At 45.4% G+C, this 14,301-nt stretch overlaps 1 protein-coding gene across 4 annotated transcripts in view; it reads left to right on the plus strand.

The window, feature by feature from the left end:
* Positions 1-14,301, plus strand: part of WTAP (WT1 associated protein) — a 183,310-nt gene that overhangs the window by 66,015 nt on the left and 102,994 nt on the right. For all 4 annotated transcript variants that reach the window (XM_063917824.1, XM_063917825.1, XM_063917826.1 and 1 more), the window contains exon 4: positions 9,958-10,016. In XM_063917824.1, coding sequence (XP_063773894.1) covers positions 9,958-10,016 — 59 coding nt within the window. The remainder of the gene's footprint in view (positions 1-9,957; positions 10,017-14,301) is intronic.

Here is a 14,301-nt window from a genome sequence, read left to right on the forward strand (position 1 = left end):
GCCAGAGAGCAATTTCAACGGAGCGCGTCCCCGGGGACCCGCCCATTCTTACAAAGTGAGTCCCCAGTCCTCATTTTGGGGTAATATAGCGCGTTTTTGCGATCCCTGTACCAGCAATATGTATGTGAATGACTTTAACAGACATATTGCGTCGAATGTGCAGCACAACTGATGCATCGTTCTGTGTGTACGGGCGTGCAGCCAACTACCCGTAACTTGCTACTCAACCCGGTGCGGTGATTAACAGCGCAGCTGGACGGGCACATGCAAATGCCCACCCAGTTGTGACTTCAGTCACGAAGGATCGGGCAGTGTGTATGCAGAACACAGTGCCTGATCCGTCTACAGATATATCTGCTGATCAGTTGATCTGATTGAAACATCCCATTTTAGTGAGCTTAATTCCTTCCTTTCCTTAAAACCTTCCTTTCCTAGGAAAGGTTATTGAGAAAGTGGTTGCAAATCAACTGGAAACCCGCCTGACAACCCATGATATTTATGATCCATTCCAATCAGGATTCAGGAGAAGGCATAGCACTGAAACAGCCTGTGTGTGTGTGTGTGTGTGTGTGTGTGTGTGTGTGTTAAATGATCTGATGGCAAGAGATAGAGGTGACTGGTCAATATTAATCCTCTTGGATCTCTCGGCAGCATTTGATACCGTGGACCATGGGCTTCTGATTGAGCGACTGATACATTTCTGTGGTCTGGATGGCACAGTCCTAAGCTGGTTCAAATCATTTCTCACAGGCAGGTCACAGAGAGTATCGTCTGGATTATACTCCTCACCACCAGTGTCACTGCCATGTGGTGTCCCACAAGGTTCTATACTATTCCCCATGCTTTTTGCAGTATACATGCTCCCATTGGGCGAAATAATCAGGCGCCATGGCCTGGTCTACCACTGCTATACAGATGATACACAACTGTACTTGTCCTTTGCTCCGGGCACTGATTACCCAATAGCAACCCTAAATGGCTGTCTAGCTGAGCTACAGGAGTAGATGAGCGCTAGTTGGCTGCGACTGAACCCGGATAAAACAGAGGTCCTTATGATACGACCGCAACATCAAAGGACAAAACTGCAGCATAGCCAACCAACTGGACTTACACTCGGGGATTCAGAATTACAGACCAGTGATTGTGTGCGGAATCTTGGCGTTGTCCTGGATGGTGGCTTGACACTTAAACATCAGATATCAGCCACAATCAAATCCTCATTCTTTCACCTGAGGAACATAGCCAGAATCAAGCACTTAATTCCCTCAAATGATCTGCCAAAAGTCATACATGCATTTGTATCATCTCGATTAGACTACCGGTAATGCCCTCTACCTTGGTCTCCCAGCAAAAGAATTGCAACGCTTACAGCTGGTGCAAAACGCAGCTGCAAGGCTGTTAACCAACCAGCCCCGTTCTAGCCACATAACACCCATCCTCTACTCCCTTCACTGGCTGCATGTAAGATGGCGAATCATCTTCAGTATTGGCTTACGGAGTTTCAAAGCATTACATGACCAGGGCCCAAGGTACCTGAAGCAGCTTCTGACCCCATACTGTCCCACTCGATTACTGCGATCTGTAGATGAAGGACTTTTAGCAGTACCTAAAATCTCCCGTAATTCATCTGGGGGTCGAGATTTAGTCATGCGGCTCCGACTCTATGGCACTCACTCCCCCGCACAGTGCGAGAGGCCCCAACTATAGAATCCTTCAAAAGTAGACTCAAGACTTTCCTGTTTACTCAAGCATTTCCATAATGTCCGTTTAGTATCTTCATGCTTCTGTATTTTATGAAAATGTACTTCATTATTTTCTGTACTATATTATGCTATGTATCTGTTAAGCGCCTTGAGTCCTATTGGAGAAAGAGCGCTATATAAATAAAATTATTATTATTAATTCCCTGCGATGTGGCTTGACTTGAGTATCTTTTACGCTTGGATATTTGCCTTAACCTTGATGCCGCAAAACTGCTTCACAAGACTCCACTGATTCATTTGATGTGTCACTGAATCTGTATACAAAGTGCTACAGTGCAGCGGCCACAGCTTTTTTTCATGCCAAATGTCGTGCTTTGTATACTGATTCAGACTCATTCGCACACAGTTATACAAATATAGCATATCAAAATCAGTACAGTCTCGTGAGCGATTTTGTTATGTCACACTGCTATTAAGACACACATGCATGCAAAAATAAAAGCTATACTGCTTGGCTCGGTTCACTTGCAGCATGCGTCTTGTAGTGTTCACTTCAGAGTGAACGACAGGCAGGATGCCAGCAGGGGGATTTCGGGCACGTTGACGAAAGAGGGCGTGACTAGCCGGGGAGCGCATGGCCCCGTCTTAGTCACTCTTAGGTGCGTGCCAAGCATTTTATGGAGATGCTGTGCTGTCCACGAGCCTCCCCTTCCTGTGAATAGATGCTTAGCCCTTCTGCTCCACGGGAGGTTTCTGCCCTTTCTGAGCTCGCCTTATGCACTAAATCAGTTCACTGGCGGTGATCGCAAACTGCAACTTTCCCCCAGTGTCGCATGTGTCCCACGGGTAGAGGCCAGTCTGTTCCAGCAGGGAACGCTGTAAGGGCAGGGCAAATTTTTTCAATTTTTCCACTGAAACAGCCTAGCGTGAAGACTCTCTGTCTTGAATCACATAGCGTAATTGAGGCTGGGTGTATGAGCACATATCTGTATAATAAAAAATATCCAGGAATATCAAAGCATGGTACCATACAGCATAATGAAGTAACATATGACTGATTTATTAAGTATAAGAAATAAAACTGGTAAACTGACATTGGAAGACGGAAACTGTGATAGTGGTCAAAGGTCTGCCCTATTGCATTATCTGTTAAGGGGGGTACTCACGGAGCGATATTCTAAGCAATCTGACTAGATTGCTTAGAATATCGGCAGGATCGCTCCGTGTGTAGCCCCCTCGGCGATAGCGATGCGCGGCCCCGCACATCGCTATCGCCGCTGCTAGATTGGCCTGCATGCAGGCCAATCTAGCGGGTCGCTCACTTCACCCGCTGGGTGAAGTGAGCGGCCCCCCCGTCTCCCCCCGCACGCTCAGCACAGATCGCGCTGTGCTGAGCGGCAGGAGAGATGTGTGCTGAGCGGTTCGCTCAGCACGCATCTCTCCTTGATCGGCCCGTGAGTACTGGGCTTTACAGTTGACTGATTAAATAGTTCACTCACAGTTCTTGATAAACACTAATGTCCACATGGAGGTTTTGTATCGGCTACTAGAAAAGAAATTCTAATACTTATCAGAATAGTAAGTGCTTCTGTAGTAGATGTAAAAATCTTGTCAGAAATACAACAAGCATCCACTTGCTGTGTGGACACTAAATAGTACCTGTTTCCTGGAAGAGGGCATCACTAAAGGGGATTCTCCAGTCTGTTATACATTTAACTGTTGTGGGCCAAAAATGGAAATCTGTATTTTCCTCATCACCTCCTTAAAGTGTAAATGTATCAGAAAAAGAGAGGAGATGGAGGGGTGGTATTGTGCGAACAATGCCAAAGCCTATTGGACACATTCATACCGTGTGAATAGGGTTCTTTACTTTTTATTTAATTTAGATGGTGGGCATAAATGTCTTTTAGGTCGGGGGCGTGGCCTGGCACAGCATGGAGTAAGCAGCAGGCTGCTGTAGCTCCCTATTCATCCTTAAACCCATCCTTAACCCCGGTGTTTTTGGAATTCACACTCATCTGCTGTTGTGTGAACCTCTCCTGCACCCCCTGAGACGTCTGGCGCCGCTGTGCGCCTTGTACCTGCAGAGATTTGGACATTGTGGAGGGACCTCCCCGGCCCGCAGCAGCGCCTTCTACTCTGCTTGTGACCTCTCCCTGCACAAGGTACTCTCCCCTCCCCTCTCTGTGGTGCTGGGACACATGCTCCATTATTAACTGCTGCTGGCAATTATAGAGGCCTGCTGCTTCCCACCCAGTGTGCTGCAGTATATATGTTTATGCCTGGGCCCTGCATTGGGTTGGTTGCCTGAGTCTCTCTCAACATATTTGGATTACAATTCTGATGTGCTGCACTGCCTTCTATGAATACTGACTGTGCCCTGTTTATCTTGGACCCTGTTTGATCACACTCAGGGGTGCATTTTGTGTTTCTTAATTCCCTGAAGCAGCTACTGTACTCCAAGCTTCACTATATAAGACTTTGCCACTCTCTTTGTGCTTATTTACTCTTTTTTTTTTTTTTTTCCTGGAGCTTTTTTTTTTCCTCTTTTTTTTATTTCCTTTTTTTTTTTTTCCATATTCCTCCTGCAGTAGTATGGGAAAAACCGGCAATGCTACTACCACTGCTGCGCGCTTGGAAAGATTTGCTAGAAATCCACGCGGGCCGACACCCCCGCGTACCCAGGCTACACCGCCTCCCTTAACACGCTTCGGAGGAAACCTCTGTTACTGATGTTATGCAATCCACACAGCAAATTCTGCAAGCCATCAATACGTCTGAGACGAGGGTGATAGACAAGATCGGCCAGGTTCAGGCTGATATCTCAATTATTTGTCATGACATGCAAAGGCTGCGTGAGCGTGTGGGGGGTGTAGAGCAACGTGTCTCTGACATTGAAGATGTGACTGCACCACTCAAGGATAGTGTCGCTGACCTTTCATCCCAGATGGCTGCTATTAAAACCAAGTTGTCGGATATGGAGGGCCACTTACGAAGAAATAAAGTACACTTTGTGGGGATGCCTGAGCGAGCTGAGGGTACACATCCAAAAAAAATTCTTGGAGGACTGGCTACTCGGTGTGTTTAAAAAAGGATGATTTTAGTGCGCAATTCGCGGTGGAGCGCACACATCGTTTACCCTTTCAGGCCCCCCCTCCCGGTGCCCCAGCGCGCACCTTTATTGCTCGCATGCTCCACTTCAAGGATCGGGATGTCATTCTCCGCCTGGCCAGGTTGCACGGTCCGTTGCAGTTTGATAACCACTCTGTGTCTGTTTTCCCTGACTTTGCTATGGACGTACAGAAATCCAGGTCCCAATTTTTTCAGGTCAAACGAAAGCTGAGGGACAGGCAGATTCAGTATTCAATGCTGTTCCCTGCCAGACTGCCGGTGATGTATAAGGGCTCTACCCATTTCTTCAACTCTCCGAGAGAGGCGAGGCGTGGCTGGAGCAGAGACCCCGTGCACCTCGCTGAATGGAGCTCCTATTGTACCGCCAGTTTATTCTGTGGTTTTTTCTCTCTCAGGTTTTTCTTTTTTTTTTTAATTATGTGAGAGTTCATATGGTTGACTATTGTATGTGAAGGTTTATTTGTATGTCTTTTTACCGGGGGCCACTCTCCTTTACAGGGAGCCCTTGCTGTGATATAGTAGCTGGGGGTGTCTACTCCTAACTGTTCCCTTTTTACGACCTTTACTATTTAGTTTTTTTTTTAGTTTAGGTAACGGGAAGTTTGGTCGGTGATATAGGTATATCTAGGTTCCTGATGGATGTACAGGGTGGTTGGGTTGTTGCTGTTTTATTGGTTTTTTGCTTAAATATTGGTATTTTTAGTTATGGTCAAGTACTGCTGGTGATTTAAGGCTGCAATGTATCTTTATAGTCATGGTGGATGTGTTCTGACGTCCTTGTTTCTCGATTTGCTCCGAACCTTTTCTCTTCCTCTCTTTTGCGTATTTGTACGCCTGCTGCTCTGATCTACATGTGCTCTGATGAGGTATTCTCTGTCATTGTGTCATTTCACCTTTTTCTCCTTTTCTCCTGTTTTCCAGTCTAACGTCTTTCAATGTTGGTAGCATCTGAGGGGCTTCACCTACTCGGCTGGAACGTGAGGGGCCTTAACAATAAAATAAAGAGAGCATTGGTCCTGTCGCAAGCTAAAAAATATAAGGCGGATATTATTTGCTATTCGGAGACTCATTTGGTTGGTGTTAAGACGATGGCCCTGAAAAAAACGTTGGTGGGATGGCTGTTTCATTCTACCTTTTCACAAAATGCCAGGGGGGTGTCTGTACTTATCAGAAAATCTGTAAATTTTCATTTAGATCATAGTCAGGTGGATCAGTATGGTCGCTTTTTTTTTCTTAGAGCCTTCGTTAACTCCACCCTTCTACATATTCTTGCAGTATATGTGTCGTCCCCCCCCCCCCCCCCTTACAATAATGTTTTGCGACAAGCTATGTCGTTTGTTGCATTGTCACCATCTACTCCCACCATCTGTATTGGTGACTATAATAATGTAATGGACTTATCTTTAGATAGGTGGAGAGAGAGCCCCCATACTGATCTATCATCTCCTTCTCCTACCCCCTTCTCTAATTTAACTACTGAATTGGGATTAATTGATATTTGGAGGGTCCGGTTTCCCCATGAGAGCCAATACTCCTGCTATTTGGCTACTTTTAATACATTCTCCCGTATTGAGCTGGCCCTCATATCATAAGATTTGACCCCTAAGGTAACTCAGATTAAATACTTACCCAGAGGGACCTGTCTTATTGGTCTTAGATCCTTTGTCTCCCCAGGGGGTCTTGTTTTGAAAACTTAACCCATTCTGGCTGTCCTTAATGGGTGATGGAGCTGATTTGCTTGCTGACTGGCGAGACTTCCAGGATTTTAACGCCTCATGCCCTACCCCTACTGTTAAGCATGATGCATTTAAAGCCTCTATCCGTAGCTCCCTTATTAAAAGGGTGGCTGCTATTAAAGGGTCTAGTAGGGAAGAGGAATCCCGCTTTGAAAAAAATTGTAGTCAATTAGAAGCCGACTATATTTTGCACAAATCCCCCTCCTTGCATGCTAGCTGGGAGATGGCCAGACGGGAGTGGACGACGTTTCTTTTAGATAAATCCAAGCGTCTGTTATTGTTCTCCAAGCATTCTCTATACTCACAGGCAGAGATTGGGGGTAGTTATCTCGCCTTCCTATCTAGGGAAGAGAGGGGTAGTATTTCTGTCCAACAGGTGTGTGATCCCCAGGGTGTTATGAAGTACTCGTGCCCTGATATTACTGAAGTATTTTTTGATTAATACTCTTCGCTGTACGGGTCTCAAGTGTCTTATACAATGGATCAACTGAGAGACTCTCTCTCCCATATACAATTGCCCCAACTGTCTCCGGAATCTGTTGAATATTTGGATTCCCCATTCACCACTGAGGAATTAGATGCTGCTATAGCATCGTTCTCCAATAATAAGGCTCCTGGGTGTGACGGAATACCCATTGAATTGTACAAACGCTTTAAAGAATTCTATACCCCTTATTTGGTTGAACTATTTAACACTTTGACTACGGTTCTTTGCCCCCCTCGATGCCTGAGGCTATAATAATAGTAATTCTTAAGCCGGGTAAGGACCCCACCTCTTCGAACTCCTATCGCCCTATCTCCCTATTATCTACAGATGTAAAAATTTTGGCTAAAATTTTAGCAGTTCGTTTAAATAAAGTTGTTACATCTATTGTCCACTGTGACCAAGCGGGTTTTATGCCGGGGAAGTCTACGGTACAGAACCTCCGAAGACTCTTTTGCCATCTGCAGAGAGGGGACCGGTCCGAGGCGGGGGCAGTGGTGGTGTCCCTGGATGCCGCCAAGGCCGTTGACTTGGTAGAATGGGGGTACCTGTGGGAAGTGCTTCATAAATTTGCGTTCGGTCCTAAATTTGTTCGGTGGGTCCAGTTGCTCTATTCTTCCCCGGCTGCTCGTGTTTCAGTCAATGGTCATGTGTCACAACACTTTTCACTGGAGAGGGGTACGAGGCAGGGCTGCCCACTCTCTCCGGCCCTATTTGCCCTTGCCATTGAACCGCTAGCTAGTTGCATACGTATGTCCCCGGACATTGTAGGCATTAAGGTTGGGAGCCATGTTGATACTATCGCACTATATGCTGACGATATGCTTTTATTTCTTAATTATTCTGAGAATTCGTTACTCACTATGTTGCAGTTAGTTAATCATTTTGGAACTTATTCTGGTTTACAGATAAATTGGAACAAGTCCAATATCTACCCCATATCTGGTGTTCTCCCTGATGTGACGGACTCCTCTTGCCCGCTGCAGTGGACCCTCCAGTTTAAATATTTGGGGATTTGGATCTCTCCTTGTCCGCAGGACTATGTTGCGTTAAATGTGGAGCCTGTGACACGTAATTTTAAAAAGAAGGCTCACCTGTGGAAGAAGCTTCCTCTCACTCTGATGGGCCGTATTAATTTATTTAAAATGTCTATCCAACCCAGGTATCTGTATGTGCTGCAACATTCTCCTGTGTACATACCTAAAAAAAGTTTTTTCCTCTATTGACAGCGTATTGAACACTTTTGTTTGGGGAGGCGGGGCGCCTAGGGTGGCTATGAAGGCCCTGGTTAAGTCCAAGTTAGATGGAGGTCTTGGCCTCTCTAATTTGAGACTATACTACTTGGCCTCTCAGCTGGTTTACCTTTCTTGTTGGCTCCTGGATGCAGGTGGGGACACATTGTTGGGGTTCTATGCCGAGTGGGTGGAGTCTCCTCTCTCTCTACTTCATTTTTTGCTATCTGGCTCTACTCTCTCTGGTCTTCCCCCTATTCTTAGACAGGCTCTTCTGGTCTGGCGATTGGCGCACACCTTTTTTGACTGGCAAGACATTGATACTGATACACCCCTGTGGTTTAATGCCTCTTATAGGGAGCTACTGCCCCTATCCTCGGATACTTTATGGCGGCGGATGGGAGTTACAACATTTGCTCAGCTTTATGATAATGGTATTCTTAAATCATTTGAGCGGCTACGTGGCGACTATGTTGTTGCTAATACTGCTTTTTTTCACTACCTCCAGCTGCGTCATGCACTGCAGGCGCAGCTGGGTACGGCCCCCTTAACTATATCTGTGTCTCCAGTCAAGAAATTGCTCCTTTCGTTGGGGTCCAGGGGACACACATCTGATTTATGCCGCATTGAATGTGCAGGTTAATTCTCATCTGTTTGACCCCTTGAAACTTAAATGGGAAGGTAATATTGGCGATCTCTCCAATGAACAATGGATACAGATTTTGGGATCCATTCGTTATAACACCCCGTGTGTTCGATATCAGCAGGTATATTTTTATATCTTACATAGAACATTTGGTACCCCAGTAATGTTGTATAGTGCACATCTTCGCTCTGATACCTGCTGTCCGAAGTGCAATGGGGAGGGTGCTGACTTTTGGCACCTATTATGGTCATGCCCAAGGTTGGCACCATTTTGGGCTGCAGTTTGGAATGATATTGTCCTTACAGAACCATCATTGCCAGTAATGAACTCTAGATTGTGCCTGTTCGGGTTAGACCTTGAAGAGACTCATTCTCTGGTCATATATCGTTATGTACTATGCTTAACCACTCTGGCAAAAGTCTTGATAGCCAGAAAATGGTTCTCCCCTGAATTACCCAATATATCTCATTGGCGGGCTCTGGTCAACGAGGTTTCTGACTATGAACGAGCAATGTTTAGATCTAGTGACATGCTGGTTAAATACTCTAATAAATGGGATAGATGGAATACGTCAGCCCTTGGAGTGGGTGGGACGTGATGGAAAGGGGAAGGTATCCTGTGTAATGTATACTATATATATATATATATATATATATATATATATATATATATATATATATATATATACACGATATGTTGCCTGCTACATGTCATATCTTGTTTAACAGATATGCTGTAACTCCAATGTCATTGATGTTTTTGATATACTATTTTTTGTACTTGACCTGTTTGTTGAGCTTGGTTTAGCTGCTGTATGTTTTTTGTTTTTTTTTTGTTTGTATATGTAAAACACTATCAATAAAAAATTACTGAATTTAAAAAAAAAATTGTCTTTTAGGTCAACAAATAAGGTACATAATTCGTTGACCAAAATTAATTAAATGGCAGAAAACAGTCTTAATTATTGGATTGATTTATGTTGATTTATTTATGGTGCTAAAAAAAATTTTTTAACCAATTTTAGGTGGAAGCAATATGAAGCATACGTCCAAGCTCTTGAAAACAAATATACTGACCTGAATTGTAAGTATGTCCTAATAAGAAAAAAATTATTTTGCAAGAATGGATATTAAATGTGTGTTTGCGATGTATTGCAGAGGTGGAATACGCAAATTGACAGTCAGATTTGTATGTAGGCAGTTAACATTGTCTGTGATCCATCTTTTTACGGAATGCTAACATGGTATTTTATATGGTACATACAGTTGTTGTTTTTTTGGGAGGGGGGGGGGTGCGTTTTGAAGCTGCATGTTTTTTGTTGTGCTTTCACCTGAAATCTAAGGAGTATATTTAGAAATAATGGAAAAACATTCTTAGATTTAGTATTTATTGCTGTTTTAAATCCTAAGGCCAGATCCACTGACATATGACCGTCTTATAAAGCTACCACTACATATACTCCTAATACCGCTTTCAGATCGCAAATGCCGGATCCCACCCGGTAAGAGAAACGTGTCCTTACCGGGTGGGATCCGGCATTTGCTCTTCTCTGCTGGCTTTCCGACCCGGCAATATACCGGGTCGGTTGCCATAGCAGCGGGGGGGCGCAGCAGCAGCAGGGGCGGGGTTGGAGGCGGCGCTGGGAGATAAGCTCATCACCTGCAACGCCTCTCCCTATGCTGTGAATGGGAGCCATGTTGCATCGAAACGGCTCCCATTCACACTGCACCTGACCCGGTATTCAACCCGGTAATAACCCTTCTTTTTAACCGGGTTGAATTGCCGGGTCAGGCGTCCCGCTAATTCGGCAAAAGTGCTTTCACATCGCACACTGATCCGTTTCGACATGGCAATATGCCGTGTCGATACCAGGTTATTTGTGCGATGTGAAAGGGGTATTAGAGAGCTCTGGCCTGTACCATAATTGTAACATCACAAGAGTTTACCCTGTTCCTAATCTGTTGGAACCCAAGGGCATTTTTTTGATGCTTGCTATATAGTAGGTTACAATCATTAAGGGACAAATTCAGTTAGCAGTGGCTTTACTGCAAAAGGCGGTAAGCCTGCCAAAACATTGTGTTGAATTGCTATTCAAATTTTTTTTTTTATTGAAGCTTCAGCATGTGACAATACAGTACAGGTTGAGTATCCCTTATCCAAAACGCTTGGGACCAGAGGTATTTTGGATATGGGATTTTTCCGTATTTTGGAATAATTGCATACCATAATGAGATAACATGGTGATTGGACCCAAGTCTAAGCACAGAATACATTTGTTACATATACACCTTATACACACAGCCTGAAGGTCATTTTAGCCAATATTTTTTGTAACTTTGTGCATTAAACAAAGTGTCTACATTCGCACAATTAATTTATGTTTCATATACACCTTATACACACAGCCTGAAGGTCATTTAATACAATATTTTTAATAACTTTTAGTATTAAACAAAGTTTGTGTACATTGAGCCATCAAAAACAAAGGTTTCACTATCTCACACTCACTCAAAAAAGTCTGTATTTTGGAATATTCCGTATTTCGGAATATTTGGATATGGGATACTCAACCTGTAATTAGTTTCGACATAGCAGTATATGAACACCTAAATCGGAGTACATAACATCAGATCAGAATCTGCATTCATTTAACATGGCTGTTAGTGGAAACTAACAAGGTTTTTAGATTGTTCACTTAGCTAGGAGGTGCAGTTTGGAAACCTCTTTTTCTCTAACGTCCTAGAGGATGCTGGGGACTCCGTAAGGACCATGGGGTATAGACGGGCTCCGCAGGAGGTAGGGCACCTAAAAAGAACTTTGACTATGGGTGTGCACTGGCTCCTCCCTCTATGCCCCTCCTCCAGACCCCAGTTAGATTCTGTGCCCAGAGGAGTAAGGGTACACTGCAGAGAGCTCTCCAGAGTTGTCTGTTTTAAAAGAATTTTGTTAGGTTTTTATTTTCAGGGAGTCCTGTTGGCAACAGGCTCCCTGCATCGTGGGACTGAAGAGAGCGAAGCAGGGCTGGCTTTACGGTTGGGCTCTGTTTCTAGGCTACTGGACACCATTAGCTCCAGAGGGTGTCGGAACACAGGTCTCACCTGGGGTTCGTCCCGGAGCCGCGCCGCTGTCCTCCTCACAGATGCCGAAGATAGAAGCCGGGTGAGTATGAGAAGGCAGAAGACATCAGGCGGCAGAAGACATCAGATCTTCATGAGGTAAGGCTGCGCGCCATTGCTCCCACTATACACACACAGAGCAGCACTGAAGGGTGCAGGGCGCTGGGGGGGGCGCCCTGGGCAGCAATATTCCTCACTTCTGGGCATGTTAAGATGGATTAGGCTGCGGAGGCAGTAAATCCAAGAATCCCCCGCCATTTTAATAAAAAAAGCACTGGGACCGAAGCCCGCCGTCGGGTGGGCGGGGCTTGATCCTCAGCACTAACCAGCGCCATTTTTTCCACAGAAGCTGAACGCTGGCTCCCTGGTCTCTCCCCTGCTGAACTTCACAGGCTGGAAAAAAGAGGAGGGGGGCACACTGGCGACGCAGTGAGTGGGAATTGGAATTTTATTATATAAAAAAGCGCTAACTGGTCATATTTTTCCACAGTGTTGTTAAGCGCTGGGTGTGTGCTGGCATACTCTCTCTCTGTCTCTCCTAAGGGCCTGGTTGGGGTTTTGCCCCTTGTAGGTTAATCCCTGTGTGTGTGGGGTGTTAGTACGTGGTGTCGACATGTCTGAAGCGGAAGGCTTCTCCAAGGAGGAGGTGGAGCAAATGAGTGGTGTGTCCCCGTCGGTTGTGCCGACTCCGGAATGGATGGACATGTGGCATATGTTGAATGCAAGTGTGGCATCTTTACATAAAAGGCTTGATAAGGCTGAATTAGGGGGGACATCAGGGGGCCAATCCTCGGATTGGACCGACTCACAGGGCCCGTCGGGGTCTCAAAAGCGTCCCTTCACACAAGACACTACTACCGACACGGATTCTGATTCCAGTGTCGACTATGACGGAGTAAAATTGCACCCTAGGGTGACCAAAACCATTCAGTGTATGATTGTGGCAATAAGGGATGTGTTGCATATTGAGGATGAACCCTCGGTCCCCGACACAAGGGTACACATGTTTAAGGGAAAGAAACAGATTATTAATTTTCCCACATCTCATGAATTAAATGATTTCTTTGGAAAAGCTTGGGAGACTCCGGAAAAGAAACTGCAGATCCCCAAAAGAATTTATATGGCATACCCCTTCCCTAAGCAGGACAGAGAGATTTGGGAAAAACCCCCCACTGTGGACAAGGCCCTGACGCGCTTGTCCAAGAAAGTGGCGCTACCGTCTCCTGACACAGCGGCCCTTAAGGACCCTGCAGATCGCAGGCAAGAAACTACCTTAAAGTGTATTTATTCTCATACGGGTGCTGTGCTAAGACCGACAATTGCGTCGGCATGGGTGTGTAGCGCAATTGCAGCTTGGACAGATGAGCTGACAGATCAATTTGATAATATGGATAAGGATACTATATTCTTAACTTAGCCCATATTAAAGACGCAGTCTTATTTATGAGGGATGCTCAAAGGGACATTGGACTGCTAGCTTCTAGGGCCAATGCCATGTCTATCTCGGCGAGAAGATCCTTATGGACTCGCCAATGGACGGGTGATGCGGATTCCAAAAAACATATGGAAGTACTACCCTATAAGGGTGCTGTATTGTTTGGGGATGGGCTGACGGACCTGGTTTCCACAGCTACAGCAGGTAAATCATTTTTTTATCATATATTCCCCAACAGCAAAAGAAAGTAACACCCTATCAGATGCAGTCCTTTCGGTCGCACAAGTCCAGAAGAGGTCTGGGATCCTCTTTCCAGAGGTAAGGGCAGAGGCAAAAGAGCACCTGCTTCGGCAGGTGCCCAGGACCAAAAGTCCTCCCCGGCTGCTTCAAAACCCACAGCATGACGCTGGGGCTCCCCTGAGGGAGTCCGCACCGGTGGGGGCACGTCTTCGACTTTTCAGTCAGACCTGGGTCAGATCAGACCTGAATCCCTGGGTGTTGGAAATAGTTTCCCAGGGTTACAAACTGGAATTCGAGGAGGTGCCCCCGCTCCGATTTTTCAAATCGGCCCTACCAGCTTCCACATAGGAAAGGGATGTAGTGTTAGCTGCAATTCAAACGCTGTGTATACAGCAAGTGATAATCAAGGTTCCCCTGCACCAGCAGGGAAGAGGTTACTACTCAACCCTATTTGTGGTCCCGAAACCGGACGCTTCGGTCAGACCTATTTTGAATATGAAATCCCTAAACCTGTACATAAAAAGATTCCAATTCAAAATGGAATCACTCAGAGCGATAATAGCCAACATGGAGGAGG

This window comes from Pseudophryne corroboree, chromosome 4 (genome assembly GCF_028390025.1).
Source record: "Pseudophryne corroboree isolate aPseCor3 chromosome 4, aPseCor3.hap2, whole genome shotgun sequence".
Lineage (NCBI taxonomy): Eukaryota > Metazoa > Chordata > Amphibia > Anura > Myobatrachidae > Pseudophryne > Pseudophryne corroboree.